Genomic DNA, 19037 nt, shown 5'->3' with positions numbered 1-19037 from the left:
AAAAAACTAGCTAATCACATTGCGTTTTTGACTTTTTCCATATAGAATACTTATCATCATCTGAAATACAGTCTTAGGGGCTGGATTTAGTTTATGTTCTTAATAATGAGAAATAATCCCTAAACCCTATCTTCTGTATCAACCAAGGTCGTTGAGAGGATGGAGGAGATGGATCTATGCTATCTTTCTCTACCTTAGCAATAGGCATAACATTAGCACAATGCCCAAACAAAAATCCACAACTCTAGATTTGTCAGATATATGGATCATGTAGACTGTACAAACCTAAACTAGCTAAGACATCACCGCTACTCTATGTTCCAATGATCAATGTTTTATCAATATTTTGTAATGAGGGCTGGAACTGTGCATGATCGTAATAATTACTGGTGGCGGAGATTAAGTGGTATATTTCACATGCCTGTGATTAACTTTTGAAAATGTATTTTGACGGCTGGGCAGGTCGAAAACTATTTTAAATAATTATTCTATTGGTTATGGTTTACAATTTAGCGGCCTAAATGTACTGAGCAACAAAGTCAGGCTTTGAATACAATTTTCAAAAATCTTTTGTCCACTTAGTCTTCCCTATCCCTTTGTTTTCCATGTACAGCACCTTCAATGGTATCAATGGTGTGGGTTTCACAGTCTTCAACTTAGCATCCAGATGAGTACAGTCGAACATAGGTCGAAAGCCTGACAACTGCACAGACTTCACTTTAAGAAGGGTATGAAGCTGCTGCTGTTTTCCCTATGACCCACTTTTGTATCACAATTGTTACTTATGTGTAGGAGTAGTTTTGCCAATTTTCAGGATTCACAATCGGGCCATTATTCCACCATCTAGTAAATGGTTCTGGAATGGTCTTTTTCCACCTTTTGGGTGAAATCAGCTACTTGGTGCCCTGTCCATCCGCCTGTGGTGTTAGATGTACAGTCCTATCGTTGCCATCTTCAGATTAACTTTTTCCTTTTAGCGACTTGTATCATTATTTGGTTTACCGCACTGTGCATATAAACTCCACCTCTCTGCTCCAAATCACATCGTTTCTGGGCCAGCATGAGGGTGGCTTGTGACTCCGGATAAATCTTCAAGCTGCAAACCTACTCCTACAGGCAAGTAACCATTTTGTTTTGCTGCGTGAAAATATCCTGGATTCACATGCAGTACATAGATTCTGTAGCACTATGCTCCCACCATGGAAGCCTGGGCTGAATTCAGTGTACATTTGCAAACAGGTGTGCAACATGCGCTCCTTTGTTAGCTTGAATGTCAACACAATATGTTGTGAAGGTACGGACACCTGGAGTTCACATTAGAGGATCTGTTGTCTTTGATGACTGAGCAGATCTGCAATCGGATTGTTTACTCCTGGAAGGTGTTCTGCAAGGAGAAACATTTTGTGACATATGGCCCATCTCCAGATGGTCTGTGTTAGTTGTGACAGCTGGAGAGAGTGCCCCCCCCGTTTGTGTATGTAGTACATTGCTGTCATGTGGTCTATGGATCTGGACAGCTTTGCCTACTAGATGAACTTGAAACGCTTTGAGGGGTAGAAAAATTGCTAGCAGCACTAGATGATTTATGTGAAGCTGCTTTTGCTGCAGGCTCCATATGCCCTGTATTATATGCATCTGGAGATGAGCTCCCCAACCAGTGAGCGAGGAGTCTGCTGTTAGCACATCTGTGGAACCGGGTCTATGAAGGCCGCCCTTTTGAAAGGTTTTGTGTATTACACCACTGCAGAGAGCGATGGGTGCGTCCATCCACCGACACTAGATCTGATCACAAAACCCGGAGTCTGGTTCCAATGACGTGCTCTGCACTCCTGAAGAGGACGCATTTAAAGTCTTGCGTAAGGAACTATTAGTATGCAAGACGCCATCATCCCTAGTAACTGCATGAACACTCGAGCTGGCAATAAGAGTTGAGGATGAAACTGGCAGAGTAGAGTCTGCATGTTGTGGATTCTGGTCGGTCAAAGCTTTTTGTGTGTATATTGTGGCTCCCGGATATGCCCGTGTGCTGGATGGGACTTTGACAAGTTTACTGTGAATCCAAGATCGTGTATCAACTGCAATGTGTGTGTGACGTAGACAGCTTTCTTGCGATCAGGCTTTTATGAGCCAGTTGTCCAGATATGGGAAGACGTGGCTGTGTTGTCTTCGTAGATGAGCTGCAACTACTGCCAAGCACTTGGTGAAAACTCTGGGAGCAGTAGTTACTCCGAATGGGAGCACTTTGAACTGACAGTTCTCACCTGCTACTACAAACCTGAGGTATCTGCGGTAAGCAGGATGTATTGGGATATGCAAATAGGCTTCCTTTAAGTCCAGAATGGACAGAAAGTTGCCTTGTTAAAGGAGCGGGTGCACTTGCTGGAGAGTGGCCATGTGAACGTGGTCCGACCGAATGTATAGATTTAGTTCGGAGGTCTAGTATAGGCCTCAGAGACGTTCTTTTTGGGAATTAAGATGTACAGGGAGTATACTCCAATCCGTTGATGCTCTAATGGGACTGGTTCCATCGCTCCTTTTTCCAACAGAGAGAGAACTTCTCTTTTTAAAAGGGTAAGATGCTCCTGTGACATTGCGTGTGATCTTGGAAGAATGTTTGAGGGAGTGCCTGTTAGTTCCAGGCAGTAACCATATTGGATGTTTTTTTTTAAATGTATTTAAAGAGTTTTATATAGCGCTGGCTAGACCCGAAGGTATCAGAGCACTTTACATGAGAATCAACAATGTAACAGAAAATTACACAATAAATCAAAAAACAAGCAATACAATTAGGAGGGGAGAGAGAGAGAGAGAGAGAGAGAGAGAGAGAGAGAGAGAGAGAGAGAGAGAGAGAGAGAGAGAGAGAGAGAGAGAGAGAAGTAGTGGAGGGGCAGGGGAGGTGAGATAGGGAGGATAAGGGAAGAGACAATAAGGAGAGACGAAAAGAAGTCTGTCTAAAGACAGACTGGGTAGGTGAAGACCAAGGAGGGAATCCACGGCCCATCTCCTCTATAGCTAAACCTGGTAACTCCATCGGGCATCAGACAAAATAGTTCAGTCTCAATAAGGGGACAAGGAGAGAAATAAAATAAAGGGAGGATGTGGGAGGAGAGGACAGGAGAGGCGAAGGGAAGTGGAACAATGTGGTTCAACAATATAACAGGAAAAGATCAACAATTACACATTACATCAAACAATCAGCAATACATTAGGAGAGGAAGGAGAGAGAAAAGTAGTGGGGGTAGGGGAGTTGAGAAAATGAGGATAAGGGAAGAGACAATAAGGAGAGACGAAAAGAAGTCTGTCTAATGACCGACTGGGTAGGTGACGACCAAGGAGGGAATCCACGGCCCATCTCCCCTATAGCTAAACCAGGTAGCTCCATCGGGCATCAGACAAAATAGTTCAGTCTCAATACATTGAGAGAGGAGAGGAGAGAAGGAGAGACATAACTAGAGGGAGGATAATTTGTAAAAACCCATTTGTCTGAGGTGAAGGTGTTCCAGTCAGGAAGAATTTGAGAGAGACGTCTCCCTACAGGAGTGGAATGATCGGGAGGTAGTGGGGGAAGTTACTGTTTGTTATTTGCAGAGAAAGTGTGTATGGAGTTGCCTCTGCCTCTTCCCTTATCATAGTTTCCTCTAAAACCTCCTCTAAAATAGCCTCTTGATGATGGCGATTGGTTGTTGCTCTTGTAAGAAGGAGGGATTTTCTGTGGTAATATTTTTGAAGCCACCCCTGTAAAAGGAGCGCTGAAAGGAACCCCTACTCGCAGGTAACTGTAAAGCCCCCATGGACTGTGCGACCTCAGTGTCCTTCATTTTTTCCAGAAAGGTTTCAACTGCTGGAACAAAGAGGTGTTCCTTATCAAAAGGCTGATTGAGAATGGAGGCCTTTATCTCAAGTTTGAAACCTCAAATTCTCGACCATGCATGTCTACGTAGAGGTACGCTGGTGTTTACTGTGCGCGATGCTGTGTCTGCTGCTTCTAATGTGCACTTGATGGAGTTATTGGTGTTAAGTTTGCCCTCCTGGATAAGATCTTTTGCCTAGGATTTGAGCTCATCAGGTAGTGCTTGGTTTTCGGTGCAGCGGTTTTCCGCTCAGCGCCTACATGGGGCCAGCTCAAGCCCGAGCCGGAAGGCTTTTCTTTGTGTTTTGGCGCCGGGCCCGCAGGCGGGGTGTGCTCGAAACTTTTTCTTGGTGCAGACCTTGGCCCGCAGGCAGAGGAAGGAGTAGTTTCTTACCTGTAACACCAGTTCTGTAGTAGGGGTATCTCTCTTATAGTCATAATCTAGTGAATAGTCCCGGATGGACCGAAAGGAAAGGAGGTTTGCAGGATAGAGCCTGGAGCTCACTCACTCTCCTGGCAGAGGTGATGGCTACCTGGAAGGCAGTCTTCAAGGTGAGAAGGCGAAGAGGACAGCTGTGAAGTGGCTCAAACCGAGCGCATGTATGCTTTCTAAGTATTTTCTATATGCTCCGGGATCCACATAAGCAATTAAATTTGCATATCTTAGCCTGGAGAACTGAACAGTGATTCAGGAGTGTAGCATTCCATTCTTCCAAACATGACCAAAGGAATGGCAGTAGCCATGACATTCTCAATCAAAGGATGTCTTGCAATAAACACAGCAATCTTATAAACCAAACCTCAGCAGCAGAAATCAGCAGAAGAGGAAACTGGGGAGAATCTTTACTAAACACATACCATTCAGATTGCTTCCTCTGCTCTGCTAGCTCCAAAAGGCGCCTCAAAGCCTTCTCCTGCTTCTTCTCATCTTTGCGTGACCTTGAAGAAATGTTACGAGCAAATTCTCTCTGCTTTAGATCCTTTAGCCTCTATATAAAGAAAAAAGTTAAATAGTGAGTTGAATACTTGTTACAGAAGACATTTTTACCAAATTATTTTACCATCATTAAGCCTTTCCACTATATACTATGGTTGGCAAGGTACTCAAATTGATTCAAGCACAGTAAAAGGGACCATATGAAGCACGTTAAGCATCTCCTGTTGAGAAGGTTATGATGGAAATCTAATAAACAAATTACTTACCTTCAGTAATGGTCTTTCAGGAAGATACTCTAATCGAAGATTCCTCACCATGTGAACATTCCACAGGCACCAGACAGGATCCAGAAACGATCAGAGAAGTATTGCTGTGCACCAGTAGGTGGCATTGTGCGGCACAGCGCCAAAGTCATTACGCTCAAATGTAAATACAACTTTGGCATCACAATGGGCTTTAGTGGAAAGAAATGTAAACCTTTCAAAATACTCACAAAAGGGGTTTTTAAACAATAAAGGGCGATCCAGCAACCACGAAAAGCTGACAGAGCCGACAAATAGCCTTTAACAGTGCCTAGAACAAGTCCTCGTTGGGCGAGGGACAAAACAAACAAACAGTCAGACCACTTGACCTGCAGTGGATTAATCTGGTGGGTGCTGTAAACTAAACTACAAACTCATACGAAGGACTGGCCTACACAGATTTTGTCGCCAGACTCCTCTATGCCATCATGAAAACTACAGGAGGAGGTCATTTGCTGCCTCTAAATCTCCAAGCATGAAGATGTAGATTAAGCAGGCACAGTTGAGGCACCCTGCACTGTTGCGAAAAAAGATCCTCCTGAAGCTGTAGCTTGATTAGAGAACAGATGTCTCATGCCCAGGAGTTCTGTGCACCACACTCTCCTGGCCAATCAAATGCCACCAAGATGACTTGGAGCTGGTTGTTCCGGATCTTCTTCGGAACTCTGGGCAGTAATAGCATTGACGGGGATGGCTTATAAGAGACACGAGGAGCCCCACTATAGATGGAATGCATCTCAGTGAGAGTCTGCTTGGGAATAATAACATGAAAAAGGGCACACATTGAGCATTCTAGTGGTGGTGAAAAGATCGCACCAAGGTTCTCACCATTGATGAAAATACACCCTGCACCACTTCCAGGTGTTAACCCCTTCCATGCTGGGCCGATTTTCCTCGTGTGCTAGGCTTTTAAAGAATCAATGGCTTTATGACGGCCCCCAGCCGTCATCAGCACACGAGCACTGTAATGCATGACGGATGGGGGCCGTCATCAGCATGGAAGGGGTTAATGCCATTCATGGTCCGGTAGGCATCAGTGGCTGAGTCTGTATGGCTTTGCATTTAGAGATTCCACCAAGTGGTTCACCACCATAACATTTTTTGGTGGTCCAGCCCCATAGTGGAGGGGTTGCCATGAATACCTGTACCAGCTTTCCTCTAATGGTGGACAGGTTAGGCAATTCAACAGCAAGCAAATTGTCATCGGCTACATCAAATTGATGTGTATTGAGCTTCAACCAGAGACATGAGGACTGCGCTCTCCACCTCTCCCAGATGGCCTCCCCATCTCATAAGAAAGGTAAGGTATCCATGATCACTGTCAAATCTGGATGTGGTAAGGAGAGGTGTCTGCCACTGACCCAATCGCAGTCCAGCAGCCTCAACCGCAGATATTTTGTGGTCTCCTCCGAAATCTGGATACATATCGGGAACATCTGCAAACGAGTCAGGTGTGACTATGGCACTCGCTGTCTTCTGGAGGTGGATGACTGCCTGGAGCAAGCTTGCCATCAACATCCAGTACTCAAGGTAGGGGAAGGTTGGTACCCCCATTCTCTGAAGCTGTTCTTCATCCACTGCCTTCATGTTCATGAACTAGTGAGGCCGAAAGGGAGCACCACAAACTGAAAATGCTCCTGGACCACTGCAAACCGGAGGTAATACCTGGGGGCCTGCAGCACAGGGATATGGCCTGCGTCCTTTGGAACAAATAAGCAGCACGAGTAACACCCAGTTCCTACTTAAATTGCTGGAACCTTCCGCACTTCCTGCTGTAAGATGGGCATGTGATCCTATATCAGCCATCCTAATGATGGAGTAGAAAGAAAATTGAGAGGGGGAAGCCCCGATTGATAATTTGGAGTACCCACTTGTCTGGCGCAATGGCTTGCCCCCCTTGGAGAAAATGCTTGATTCTGACCCCCAATAGGGTGGCTGTGTGCCACAAAGAGGAAACTAAAGAAGTTTTGCGGCTGCAGCCGCTTGAGTGGCGGGGTACAAAGCTGCCTGCTATCCATAATGTTCTGGGCAATGCGTTCAAAGCCATGTCTTCAACCATGAACCTGTTGGGCTAGCGGCAGACTTTGACCTTATCAGTATTGGTAACCCCCTACTGTTTCCTTGAAAGGGGTGAAATTGATGATGTGGCTTGTTTTCTTTACAACGTTCCAGGGCAGAGCCCGCTTTTTCACCAAAAAGGTGAGAGCCATCAAATGGCATGTCCATCAAGGATGCCTGGACATCCACAGAGAAGCCTGTATATCTCATCCAGGCGTGCCACCCAACTGACATACAGGAGCCAATTGCCTGACCTAAGCAGTCAGTTGTGCCCAGGCCAGAGCGGATCACAAACTTAGCTGCATCGCAGCCATTCTGGATAGCCTGGTTTAGGGACCTCAGAAGTTGCCCGGAACAGCAGGTAAAACTTAAGGCACCGTGTCCCACAAGAGTTCAAGAGTGGTGAGAAGAGGCAGATTCCAGTTATGATTTCTTGTGCTTCTTGTATTTACTAGAAAGACTGACTGCAACAATGATCTGCTGCAGGAACAACTTCAGGAATGGGACCTTCTTTTTGACATCAGCAAGTCACGAAGTGGAGGCTTCCGATGTGTGGCTTAGCCTCGAAGTCACGTACGGCCTTTGCATCCATTTGGTTGCAGTCGTCGTAGGCCCTGAAATCGTGCTCGCACCCCATGCACCACAACCATAGCTTCCTAAGGGTTTATCACAGACCTCTGTTTGCAACAGTTCCTATAAGGCATGAACTCTTTTGTCTTAAAAGGGGACACCGTCTTGCACACTGGAAAATGATTTTGCGCAAAGATCGCCAAAAGCCAAGGAGTAGCTGCAGATACACACCCAAAAGCGCAGAAAGAAATTAATGGATGTCAGCGAGCATAGGGGGGCGCTTATATAAGGCTCCACGTGTCACTTCCGGAGTGGATTACGTTGGTGCAGAGCCTGGTGAAATCTTCCAGCTCAAAGAAGTACTGCTCTAAAACTTTCCGGATCCAGTCTGATGCCTTGGGAATATTCACAAGGTGAGGAACCTGTGGTTAGAAGTATGCATCAGAACTTTAATTTTCAAGTAGGCAGTGTACCATTCAACTTCCGCTATGTTTACATGCAAGTAATATATTTGTTAACCACATCTATGCTCCCGGCCGTCATGAGTCACAGTAGACGTGTGCTCATGACAGCTGGGAGCCGCCCGAACGTTGCCGCTCCGCCCAAGTGTGGTTAATTCTCCCCCTGTGTAGGAGAATTAATCAGTGGGTGGAGTTCAGACGGCTCTCGGCCATCATGAGCACCCACCTACTGTGACTCATGAAGGTCGGGAGCCCTCCTGGGTACCCGAGCGCCACGGCCAGACAAGCTCCCCCTCCCCCCCCCACCACCTCGCACAGCGGAGGAATTTGCTGCGCGGCGAAGGGGTTAAAGCAATTAAGGACAACCAGTGTGATCTTGGATACACAATGTATACACTACAACAAACAATGGGGGATTCACACTAATATGGTTTGTATCTGTATGCTACATATAGTACTAACGAACAGTGGGTAGCTTTTGGGGAGAACCCAGAAACTGGATAGAGGTTTCTAATCCAGAGGAGAACATTGATTCAGTCTGTGGTTAGCTGAAGAAGAAGAGTAGTAGAAACTCAAATTGTGTTAATTCACAGGCAAAAGTGTCTTTGCATTAATGAACTGTGAACAAAGTAGATCGGTCCTTGTGAATCTCCAGCCTCGGTGACTGAGGGAAATGTGAAGAAATTTGGTTTCTAATATAATCCTAAGAACCACTTATCTGAACGAATAACCATAAGCTCAAGATTCACAGAATGGGGTTTACCCGCCTCCCTAGTGAGAAGTAAACGCAAGTACTAGTGACACACCTTTACACTGCATTGAGCAAAGCAGAATGAGTACAAGCAGAGGTTGTAACTAAGCAGTTTCTTGTGTTAAGATTTAAATTTTAACCATGGCTGACTGACCAGGAATGTTAAATATCTGGTGTCAAATGAAATTTATTTGTAAATCACAGTTCATCACGGTCATATTCTTTAAATGCCTACAGGCAGTATCTGCCACTATGTGTGGCATCCTGGAAACATTTCCCTAATTAGTAACCTACCTTTTCCTACAGTGCTTACATAACAGTCTTTTCCACTAAGACAAGCCTTCCTCATTAGCTCCATGAAATACTGTACGTGTAGGGTGGCAGGGATGGTAAGGAGGGGGAATCTGGCAAGTTCTTAAAAAAATATTTATACTGAATTCCAAAGGTCTTAAACAAAATAGGGGGCGTGGTCTGGGCGCCGATGGCGGAGGCGGCGAGCTCCGTACCAGAACCCGCCGATTATCATGAAAAACTGCCCTGATAACGGTGATGTAAATGTAAATGTACATGTATATATATAGCCCACATCGCAGGCATCTATGCGCTTGCTTAGGGAACCCGTCGTGGTATTCCCCTGTGAGACACCCCGGCAGGGTATCCACAAGGTGAAAGCCAGGCATCCCGCCGCGAGGGGCCGTTGTGGAGATTAAGCAAGCTATTGCCCAGAGTCGCAGAGTGTGAACCCGTGAGTCGAGTAGGCACCGGAGCGAGAATTATCGAGTCCGTGGAATTATTGAGCCCAACCCCCATCGGGGCGGGGAATTGAACCCTGGTCCAGGGCCGATCTCCGCTTCCGGGTCTGCTGCCTCTAACCCCTGAGCCACACTTCTCTGATGGAGAGCGCAGTGGACGTAGGAAGGTGGTCGGAAGCTTTTGTGCCCACCAGTTAGTGAATTAGCACCTCCGGGAGCCTTTTGTAGCGTGTTAAAGTCAAGAGCCGAATCAATGTGAGCGGAAGCAAGATGGCGACTGGACTCGATGGTGGGAGCTAGCTCGAGACCACACCGGATCGAGGCACAAGGGCGCGCCTCTGGGCACGATCAGCAGCGGAGGGGAGGTCGCCCCACTGCGGCCTCGCAGGAACTTTGAAGCAAACACGAATTGAGGAGGACTGGGACTCAGCAGGAGGAAGAGATCCGGAGAGACCGAAGCAAACAAAATGGCGGCCGTGACAACGACGGCAGCAAATAAGGGGCCCAGCGCCGAGGGTACAGCGCAGCTGGGAGCAGGCCGGTTGTGAGGTACGAGTGACCCCGACACGCTGAGCGAGAGAGCAGTGGGCCACTAATTTTCACGGGGATCCAGTGCCTCAGCTTGCAGTCATTGGAACTGCGGAGTACCTCCGAGGGCACAACGACAAGGGCCTGGGACGAGGAGACAGAGGCAGGAGCGCTCTGGAGCGATGCAGCTGGAGTTGAGGTGCTCGAGGCTCCCTAACTGGGGTCGTCTGTGAGTGCGGTGTAGCGGGCCTGTTCTTGCTGCGGAGGTGGGGGCGGGAGCAGGCTCGCGGCGCTGTGCAGCCGGGGGCTACGGAGGGTAGACCGGCGGCGGGCACCCACGGCGGACGCCGAATACGGTCGGCAACACAAACTGATTACAAGCTTGGAGAGCCGCAAACAGAGGTTACAAGCGGCTGAGACATGAAACCCAAAAATAGGAAGGAGGAAGATGGGGACCCAGCGGGAGCCCATGGCGGTGGAGATGTCGATGAAACGTAGACATCGGAGCAGAGACTGAATAAATGCTTTGATCAGATCCTGGAGGCTATAAGATCGACAAAAGAGGCCCTCCATCAGGACATATCTCAGGTGGCAACGGGGCTGGGGTTGTTACGAGCGGATCATTCGAAACTGGCAGATAGGGTCAAAGAAACCGAACTACTTCTTCAAGACCTCAAACCGGCGGTGGTCACAGCAGAACATAAACTGGAAGATGCGATGAGGTGACTGGAATCTCTGGAAAAGAGGGGAGAGGACGCGGAAAGTCGCAATCGGCGCAACAACGTCCGAGTGGTAGGACTGCCGGAGCGGATTGAGGGGACGGACATGGTGGCATATCTAGAAAACTGGCTTAAAACTACAGTGGCCCCAACGGGTCTATCAACCTTCTTTACACTCGAGAGGGCGCATAGAGTTCCGGCCAAACCGCCTGCGCCGGGCCTCCGTCCTCGCCCTGTGGTGGCTAGAGTCCTCCATTATAAGGATAGAGATCTCCTCATCCAGAATGCACGCTCGGTGGGGCCTTCTCAGGTGGACAATAGTGCTGTAACCATATTTACTGATTATACTCAAAAAAATACAAAGGCGCAGGGCATCATACCTATCTGTCAAGAAAGAGCTAAGGGAAGAAGGTATACAGTACTCCTTGTTGTTTCCTGCTAAACTGAGGGTGATAATGGATGGATCGACACAGTTCTTCCAAACACCGGAGGAAGCCTGGTCGAGGCTTGAAAAATACAGGGCAGGCACGGACCGTAGGACTATGGGAGATAGCGGACTGCCCAAACCACCACGAATGCGCCAATCGCAGCGTCTCCACAAGAAGAGTAAACTACAAAAAGAAATGCAACGTGCGCGAATGGCAGCGAATAAGCAAGGAGCATTGGAGGCTACGGCTGCGATCACTGGTTCGCAACAGGAGGATTCCACAAAGGGGACTGACTCCGAAGGAGATAAAAGACGATCTGCATCGGAAACGTCGGTCGATGAAAGCACCAAGGGCCCGGAGGTGACGCCTAGATCGGCTGATGATCTGTAGATGGCCACTAGCTGACTGAGGTCATGGAAGACGAACTGTATTACTGACAATAGGAGGCCTGGTAATGATTGTGAACTTTATCATTGTGCCTTAATATTGCGGGGTGATGGGGGCGGGGGCTGGCGCGGGAGCTGCCACCTGTCGGAGTAGGACCACAACCCCACTGCCCTTAAGGCAGCCTGTAGTGGCTACTGCAGGATAGAAGTACGTGTTTTTATATGGTAGTTTGGACTGGGACTAATGTGTTATTGGGACCTGTTCGGGAGGGGGGGGGGGGGGGGGGGGGCTAGGTATGTTTTAGGGAATTTTTTGTGTTTGGGGTTCAGCAGTGCTGGTGTGGGCACACGAAACATGATGGGGAAGGGGGACTGGTGGGGTTACAATGGGAACATTACCAGAGTTATAATGTGTCACGTGGAATGGGCGAGGATTACATACTATGTTGAGACGTCACAAAGTACATGCATACTAACTGAGAAGGGGGATACAAATAGCGTTGCTACAAGAGACGCATCTCACCAAACAGGAATGTGTCGCACTACAGAAAAGATGGAGGGGCCAGGTGTTTGGTACAACTTATTGGTGTGGGTGAGGGCGGGAATCCCGTTTCAGGCCACGAACACAGCGGTAGACCCGAAGGCAGATATGTGGCGGGGAGGCTATATGGCAGAGAAATTGCACTCTGTAGTATATACGCTCCAAACGTAGACCAGCCCCGATTTTTTGACACCATATCGGGGAAATTAGCGTATTTCCTGGCTGGTCAGGTAATATTAGGTGGGGACTTTAACTCAATTACAGATGTGGAGCTGGATAGGTCACACCCCCCGTTAGAGGAATCTCAGGTTCGAAAGATGGCAAAGAAGAGGGCGGAGTGGCAGAGTGGATGGGGGTTAACTGATGTGTGGCGAGTGCAGCACCCTGGGGATAGAGATTACTCCTTTTCAGCTCTTCATGAGCTACACGTTAGAATTGACGCAGTGCTGTGCACCCAATCACTGGAACCATTGGCAACACATTCAGAACATCTAGCAAGGACCATTTCTGATCATAATCCACAGTTGGTGTCCTTTAAATGGCAACAGGTGAGAGCGGAGATCCCCACATGGTGGCTTAGACCGGATACACTGGAAGATCAAGCCTTTAGGGACGATGTCCAGAGGGGTATTGAACAATATTTTACTATTAATAAGGAATCAACATCTGCTAGAGGAATGGAATGGAATGCTTTTAAAGTGGTAGTGAGAGGGTTCTGTATTGGTCAATATAGGAGAGAAAGGACGGTGGTGTTGAAGGATGTTCAAAAAGCAGAGGGGGAACTGAGGGAAGTTGAGAAGTTGAGACCGGAGCAGAAGGAGTTGTAGGATCGGCTACTAACAGCTAGGGAGCATTTGGCCACTGAGATAGAAAGGTTACGAAGCTATGACTATAAGCAGTATAGAGCAAAGGTACACGTAGAGGGGGATAAAGTAGGCACGCTCCTGGCAAGGCTGGAGAACCCGAAAGAAGGGGGATCCCTAGTCCTCAATATCCGATCAGAATCCGGGGAGGTGGTCTACTCTCAGACTGAAGTCATTTCGCGCTTCTACAGGTACTACACCACTCTATATCAGAGTCATCTAGAGGCCGAAACGTCTGACATTGAGGATAATCTATCAGGGCTCGAGCTTCCACAGCTAGAAGAAGAGGACGTTAAGGAACCTTGTCAGGCCATTACGATAGCTGAGATCAGAGGAGCAATCAAACATATGGATAGAAACAAGATCCCAGGAGTGGATGGCCTCCCAATAGAATTTTATGCAACATACATCAATTCTCTAGGTCCCCAGTTGCAGGAGGTTTATAACGAAGCGTTTGAGTTGGGTATGTTACCGGAATCAATAAGGGTGGCCTGGTCGTCCCTTTGCTGAAACCGAGAAGAGAGAGGGAGGACATGACTTCCTATAGACCACTGTCTATGCTGACAGTGGACTACAAAATACTGAGTCGCATTCTGGCCTCGAGGTTACTGCCCCACATGACGGCCTTGGTTCATGCTGATCAGGCGGGGTTTATACAAACTAGGAACACTAGTATTAAGCACTGACCTGGGGACGGAGGCGACTCCAGCAGTATTATCAGTGGATATAGAAAAGGCTTTTGATAGCCTCGAATGGGAATATCTGGATAGGGTTTTAGAGAAATTTGGACTGTGCGAGAACTTGGCAGCGGCAAGGGTGCGCTTGGGTGCGACCATATCGCCGGAATACCCAGTAAGGAGGGGGACGAGACAAGGGTGCTCGCTATCACCACTGCTATTTGCATTAGCAATTGAACCTTTGGCGGTCTGTGCCAGGTCAGGGACAGAGTATAGCGGTCTGGTCTGCGAAGGGATTCCGCATTTTATATCGTTAAATGCCGATGATTTGCTTATGTTCTTAGCGAACACGACGGACGCCTTGGAGGGAGCAGTGGGCATGCTGAGAAACTTTGGGAGGATTTCGGGACTACGGGTAAATTGAAACAAAACATGCGTGTTCCCACTGAGAGCAGATACACCCCAGCTGCAACTGGACGTTGAACTGGTATGGGAGCGCTCTTGTTTCACTTATCTGGGTGTGCGGATATTTCATACGATAGAAGATATGTTGGAGGGAAATATTGGGCGCTGCATAAGGGCACTTAGGGGCAACATGGCATTTTGGGCAATACTGCCCCCATCGTTCTTGGGGAGAGTTAAACTACTTAAGATGGTGGCCTTGCCACGCCTACTATATTACTTCCGCACACTTCCGGTGTGGGTTCCTCCTCTGTACTTCCGGGAGCTGAGGACGCTCACCGTCGATTTCCTATGGGGAGCAGGACGAAGAAGAGTAGCAATGGATACGCTGTTGCGACCGAAACAGGAGGGGGGGACTAGCGGTCCCTAATTTTGAACTGTATTATTTGGCGGCACAGCTGCAGATCCTAACCCAAAATATAGCACAAGAGTTTAGGGGCCCAGAGGAAGAACGCGGATCAGGGATGACTAGGCATATCCTATCCTATATAGTTATGCAACAGTACCTAGTAATCCGGGATTTAACCCTAGAAGAGAAGACCCTGAGGATGTGCTGGAATAGGAGTCAAAAGAGCGAAAGTGGTGCACCCGTACGCGCCCGAAATCCCTCTAGGCATGTTGACTGCATTACACATGGAGGGGACTGGTCCCAATTACTGGAATGGGAGGAGCTGGGGTTGCAGATGGTGGGCGACCTATACGCCGATGGCGAATTGTTGCCTTATGAGGCATTACAAGAACAATTCGGACTTCTAGATGGAGGTTTTCTATTGCAGATGGCAGTCACCACTGCGAGGCGAAAGCATTCGAAGATCGGGCAGTCGGAACCGCAGACCACGATGGCTTGTCAGTATGTGGTGATGGCAGCGGGAACGGTTAAAGCGGTCACTTGCCTGCACACACATAAGCTAAACGAAGGTTTGGCACCTCTAACAGGTCTCAAACAGAAATGGGAAGCGAGCATAGGGAAGTCGATACCAGATGCAACTTGGGGCCGCATTATGTTGCGAACGTGGAAGGGGTGTAGGAATGCACGATTTCAGCAGGTACATTTCTTCATGATCCACAGGGCATACCTAACACCGGGAAAGATTAGGAAATACTTCCATGTGCAGGACGCGGCATGTCCCAGATGCCTAACACCCGATGTAGAATTAGAACATATGATGTGGAACTGTCCAAAACTGGGGACGTATTGGAATGAGGTGGGTAAGCTTCTTAATGAGGTTATGGAGAGGCAAGTGGAATATACGATGGCAACGTGTTTGTTGCTGTGGTTTCCTCACACCAGGAAGACCAAGATCACTAGCAAATTCATCGATCTGGGCCTAATTATGGCCCAGAGGGAAATAACTTGGCACTGGAAGACGGGGGAGGGCCCATCCAGTAGGCTGTGGGCGAACAAATTCCACAAATGGGCCCATAGTGAGAGCATGGTCAGGTTGCGCCAAGCAGCCCGAGCGGCTAATGAGAAAAGTCTGGAAGCAGCGCGCACATGGTCTGAACTAGTAAGAGTGTTGAATGATGCCCTTTCTCCGGAAGACGAATAGACTGGGAAAAGCCATGAGAGGTGTTCCATGTGACAAACAGACACATAGTTGAAACTCAATAGGTCTCCTCTATTTGAATCGTTGAAATATTTTTTGTAGCCCACACCACCTGCAGTTCGGGGAAGGAGGGGGGGGGGGGGCGTTAGAAAGGGAGATTAAACGCTCAGTCCATTTAATGTGATAGCTCCAGTTAGCACTCAACGGATGGTATACTTTTAAATTACAAGCAGCAGGTCTGAGATGATGACTCCGTGGGTAGGGGATAGGAATAGTGGGCTATTGATAGATCACTACAGATAGGTGTAATACCACTAGGACAGGAAACATTAAAGAATAGGTACTTGAGTAATACACACCACTAAGTGCATGGGTTAAGTTGTATGGATGAATCGAAGAGCAGGGAACTAAAAAAAGCAGTTGCTAGATTTCTCTGACACAGACATTAATAATGAACGCCGCCCGACCCCCGGGTTGTGGGCTAAATGGCTGTGTCATACTTATGCTGAACTGTAAATGAGCTGGTTTCGATTTCCGCTGCTGAGTAAACCAAAATGAATAGATATGTAATGTCTAGCTCTGCAACAAAAATAAAGTAAAAAAAAAAAAGGACTTAAACAAAATACCCTAAACGTGCTAAATCATAGGCAAATTTATATAGTGTGGAGGATAGCACATCCTCAATATCAATCCTATTTCAGAATCATAGCCTGCGGCTGACCGGAGAAGCCGTAGGTCATAATCTGGTACACTATACTTCAGGATGCCAAGATCTTTATACCTTTGCCCTCTGTAGTGCAGAAAAAAGGCAACAGCCAATTTAAGGAGACCAGGAACCACAATCCATTTTTCCCCCCCCCTGAGTGCAAGTACTGTAATAAAAACAAGCATTTGCAATTCAATTGGTCTCGCCTTTGGGACCTTATATGTATTTAGCTATGCAGCACATTAGCCTGAGTGCTGAAACCTGTACTATTCTTTAACATAGCGGGAAAGTAAGCACCAAACTGCGTGACACGCCAGGTATGAGAACATATGGAGAGAAATATTGCTTTTCAGCTGGAAATGGTATAGTCCAACGCGAATATGCTACTTACCAGTATGCATCTGTTCTTGGCATGTAGGGCTGCTGACATTCATATCTGTGCATAGATCGCCGCCAAGTGTTGGGTCCGGATGATTGCACATTGTTGTCCTGGAAGAGTCTTCGAAGTATCACGAGATGGGTGGCTCCTCCCCTGGACTACAGTGCGCATGGGCATCCTCTCCATCCTTAGATTGTTTTTCGCCATTGTGGCAGAGATGGAGTGTAGTACAGTAAGTGATGACCATGCTAAGAATAATTCTGAGTGCTGCAGCCACTACAGGCGCCGGGGAGGAGGGCGGGCGATATGAATGTCAGCAGCCCTACATGCCAAGAACAGATGCATACTGATAAGTAGCATATTCGGTTCGAGGCATGTGGGCTGCTGAATTCATCTGTGCATAGAATATATAGCAGTCCCTCTTCTTAGCGGCGGCTGCCCGTGCCAGCTGCAGCAGTCTGAAAAAGTGTTTTTAGAACAGCCTGTCCTACAGCTGCCTGCTGTTTGGAATGCACATCTACACAGTAGTGTTTAGTAAATGTGTGTATGGTAGACCATGTGGCTGCTCTACAGATCTCCTCTAAAGGAATGTTTCCAAGGAAAGTCATGGATGCCCCCAACATTCGTGTTGAGTGGGCTCTCGATGGAATCGTTAATGTGCGCTTAGCCTTTTGATAGCAAATCTGTATGCACTTAACGATCCACCTGGCTTTACCTGCTTTTGAAATGGGGTTGCCTTTGTGTTGTGGGGAAAAGGCAACAAACAGTTTTGTCTTCCTGAAATCTTTTGTCCTATCTATGTAGTACATGAGAGCTCTTTTCATTCTCTCTACCACGGACTCTGGATTCTGGAAGAACACCGGCAGTTCTATAGTTTGATTCATATGGAACTGTGAAAATACTTTAGGCAGAAACTTAGGGTTAGTGCGTAGCACCACCCTGTTGGAATGAATCTGTATGAATGGCTCTTGGATAGTTAGTGCTTTAAGTTCACTAACTCGTCGTAGCGATGTGATTGCTATTAGGAAAGCCACTTTCCACGTCAAGAATTGTATCTCGCAGGAGTGTAGAGGCTCAAAAGGTGGTCCCATCAGTATGGTAAGGACCACATTCAGGTTCCATACAGGTGCTGGTGGGTGTCTGGGAGGAATAACTCGCTTGAGTCCCTCCAGAAAAGATTTAATGGCAGGCACCCTGAAAAGTGAGAGATGCTGCCTGTTTTGGAGATAAGCTGCTATTGCGGATAAATGTATACGAATGGAAGCATAGGCTAGATTTCATTTGTATAGATGTAACAGATAACAGATGTTGTGAGTAGATGCATCTAGCAGGTTATAGTTTTTGTTGGCACAATAAATGACAAACCGCTTCCATTTCGCCGCATAACATGCTCTAGTGGTGGGCTTTCTTGCCTCCCTTATGATATCCATACAGTCAGGAGGCAGGTTGAGGTAGCCAAATTCTAAGACCTCAGGAGCCAGATCGCCAGGTTGAGCTGTTGCGGATCTGGATGCTGAATGTCGCCATGGCTCTGCGTCAAAAGCCTGGGCGTGAGGTGTAGCCTTTGATGCGGTACCACGGAGAGTTTTAGAAACGTGGTGTACCATGGTTGGCGTGCCCACGTCGGAGCAACCAGGATGAGAGTCATCGAGTGTTGCTTCAGTTTGCGTGCCACCAGCGGTATTAGCGGTGCTGGGGGAAAAGCGTACGCAAATATGCCTGACCAGTTCATCCATATCGCATTTCCCTGTGGGTGTGGGAACCTGGCGGAAAAGCTTTGGCATTTTGCGTTTTACCTTGTGGCGAATAGGTCTATCTCTGAATGACCCCACTGCTGGAAGTACGGGCGGAGTACTGAAGGATGTATCTCCCACTCGTGCATCTGGTAGCTGTGCCTGCTGAGCAGGTCCGCCATCTGATTGTCCTTGCCTGGGAGGTGTTCTGTCATGAGGAAGATGTTTCTCTGAATGGCCCACTTCCACATGCTCTGAGCCAGATGAGACAACTGTGGAGAGTGTGTACCTCCCTGCTTCTGTATGTAGTACATGGCCGTCATGTTGTCCGTCCGGATCAACACTACCTTGTTGCACAAATGTACTTTGAATGCTTTCATCACCATA

At 47.6% G+C, this 19037-nt stretch overlaps 1 protein-coding gene across 4 annotated transcripts in view; it reads right to left on the bottom strand.

The window, feature by feature from the left end:
- The window catches only part of GPATCH8 (G-patch domain containing 8), a 351647-nt gene that overhangs the window by 19396 nt on the left and 313214 nt on the right, over positions 1-19037 (bottom strand). For all 4 annotated transcript variants that reach the window (XM_086923894.1, XM_086923893.1, XM_086923895.1 and 1 more), the window contains one exon: positions 4709-4839. In XM_086923894.1, coding sequence (XP_086780020.1) covers positions 4709-4839 — 131 coding nt within the window. The remainder of the gene's footprint in view (positions 1-4708; positions 4840-19037) is intronic.

The sequence above is a fragment of the Lissotriton vulgaris genome, chromosome 5 (genome assembly GCF_964263255.1).
Source record: "Lissotriton vulgaris chromosome 5, aLisVul1.2, whole genome shotgun sequence".
Classification (NCBI taxonomy): Eukaryota; Metazoa; Chordata; class Amphibia; order Caudata; family Salamandridae; genus Lissotriton; species Lissotriton vulgaris.
Note: the sequence above shows the minus strand (reverse complement) of the source record. Positions and strands in the feature narration are given on the sequence as shown.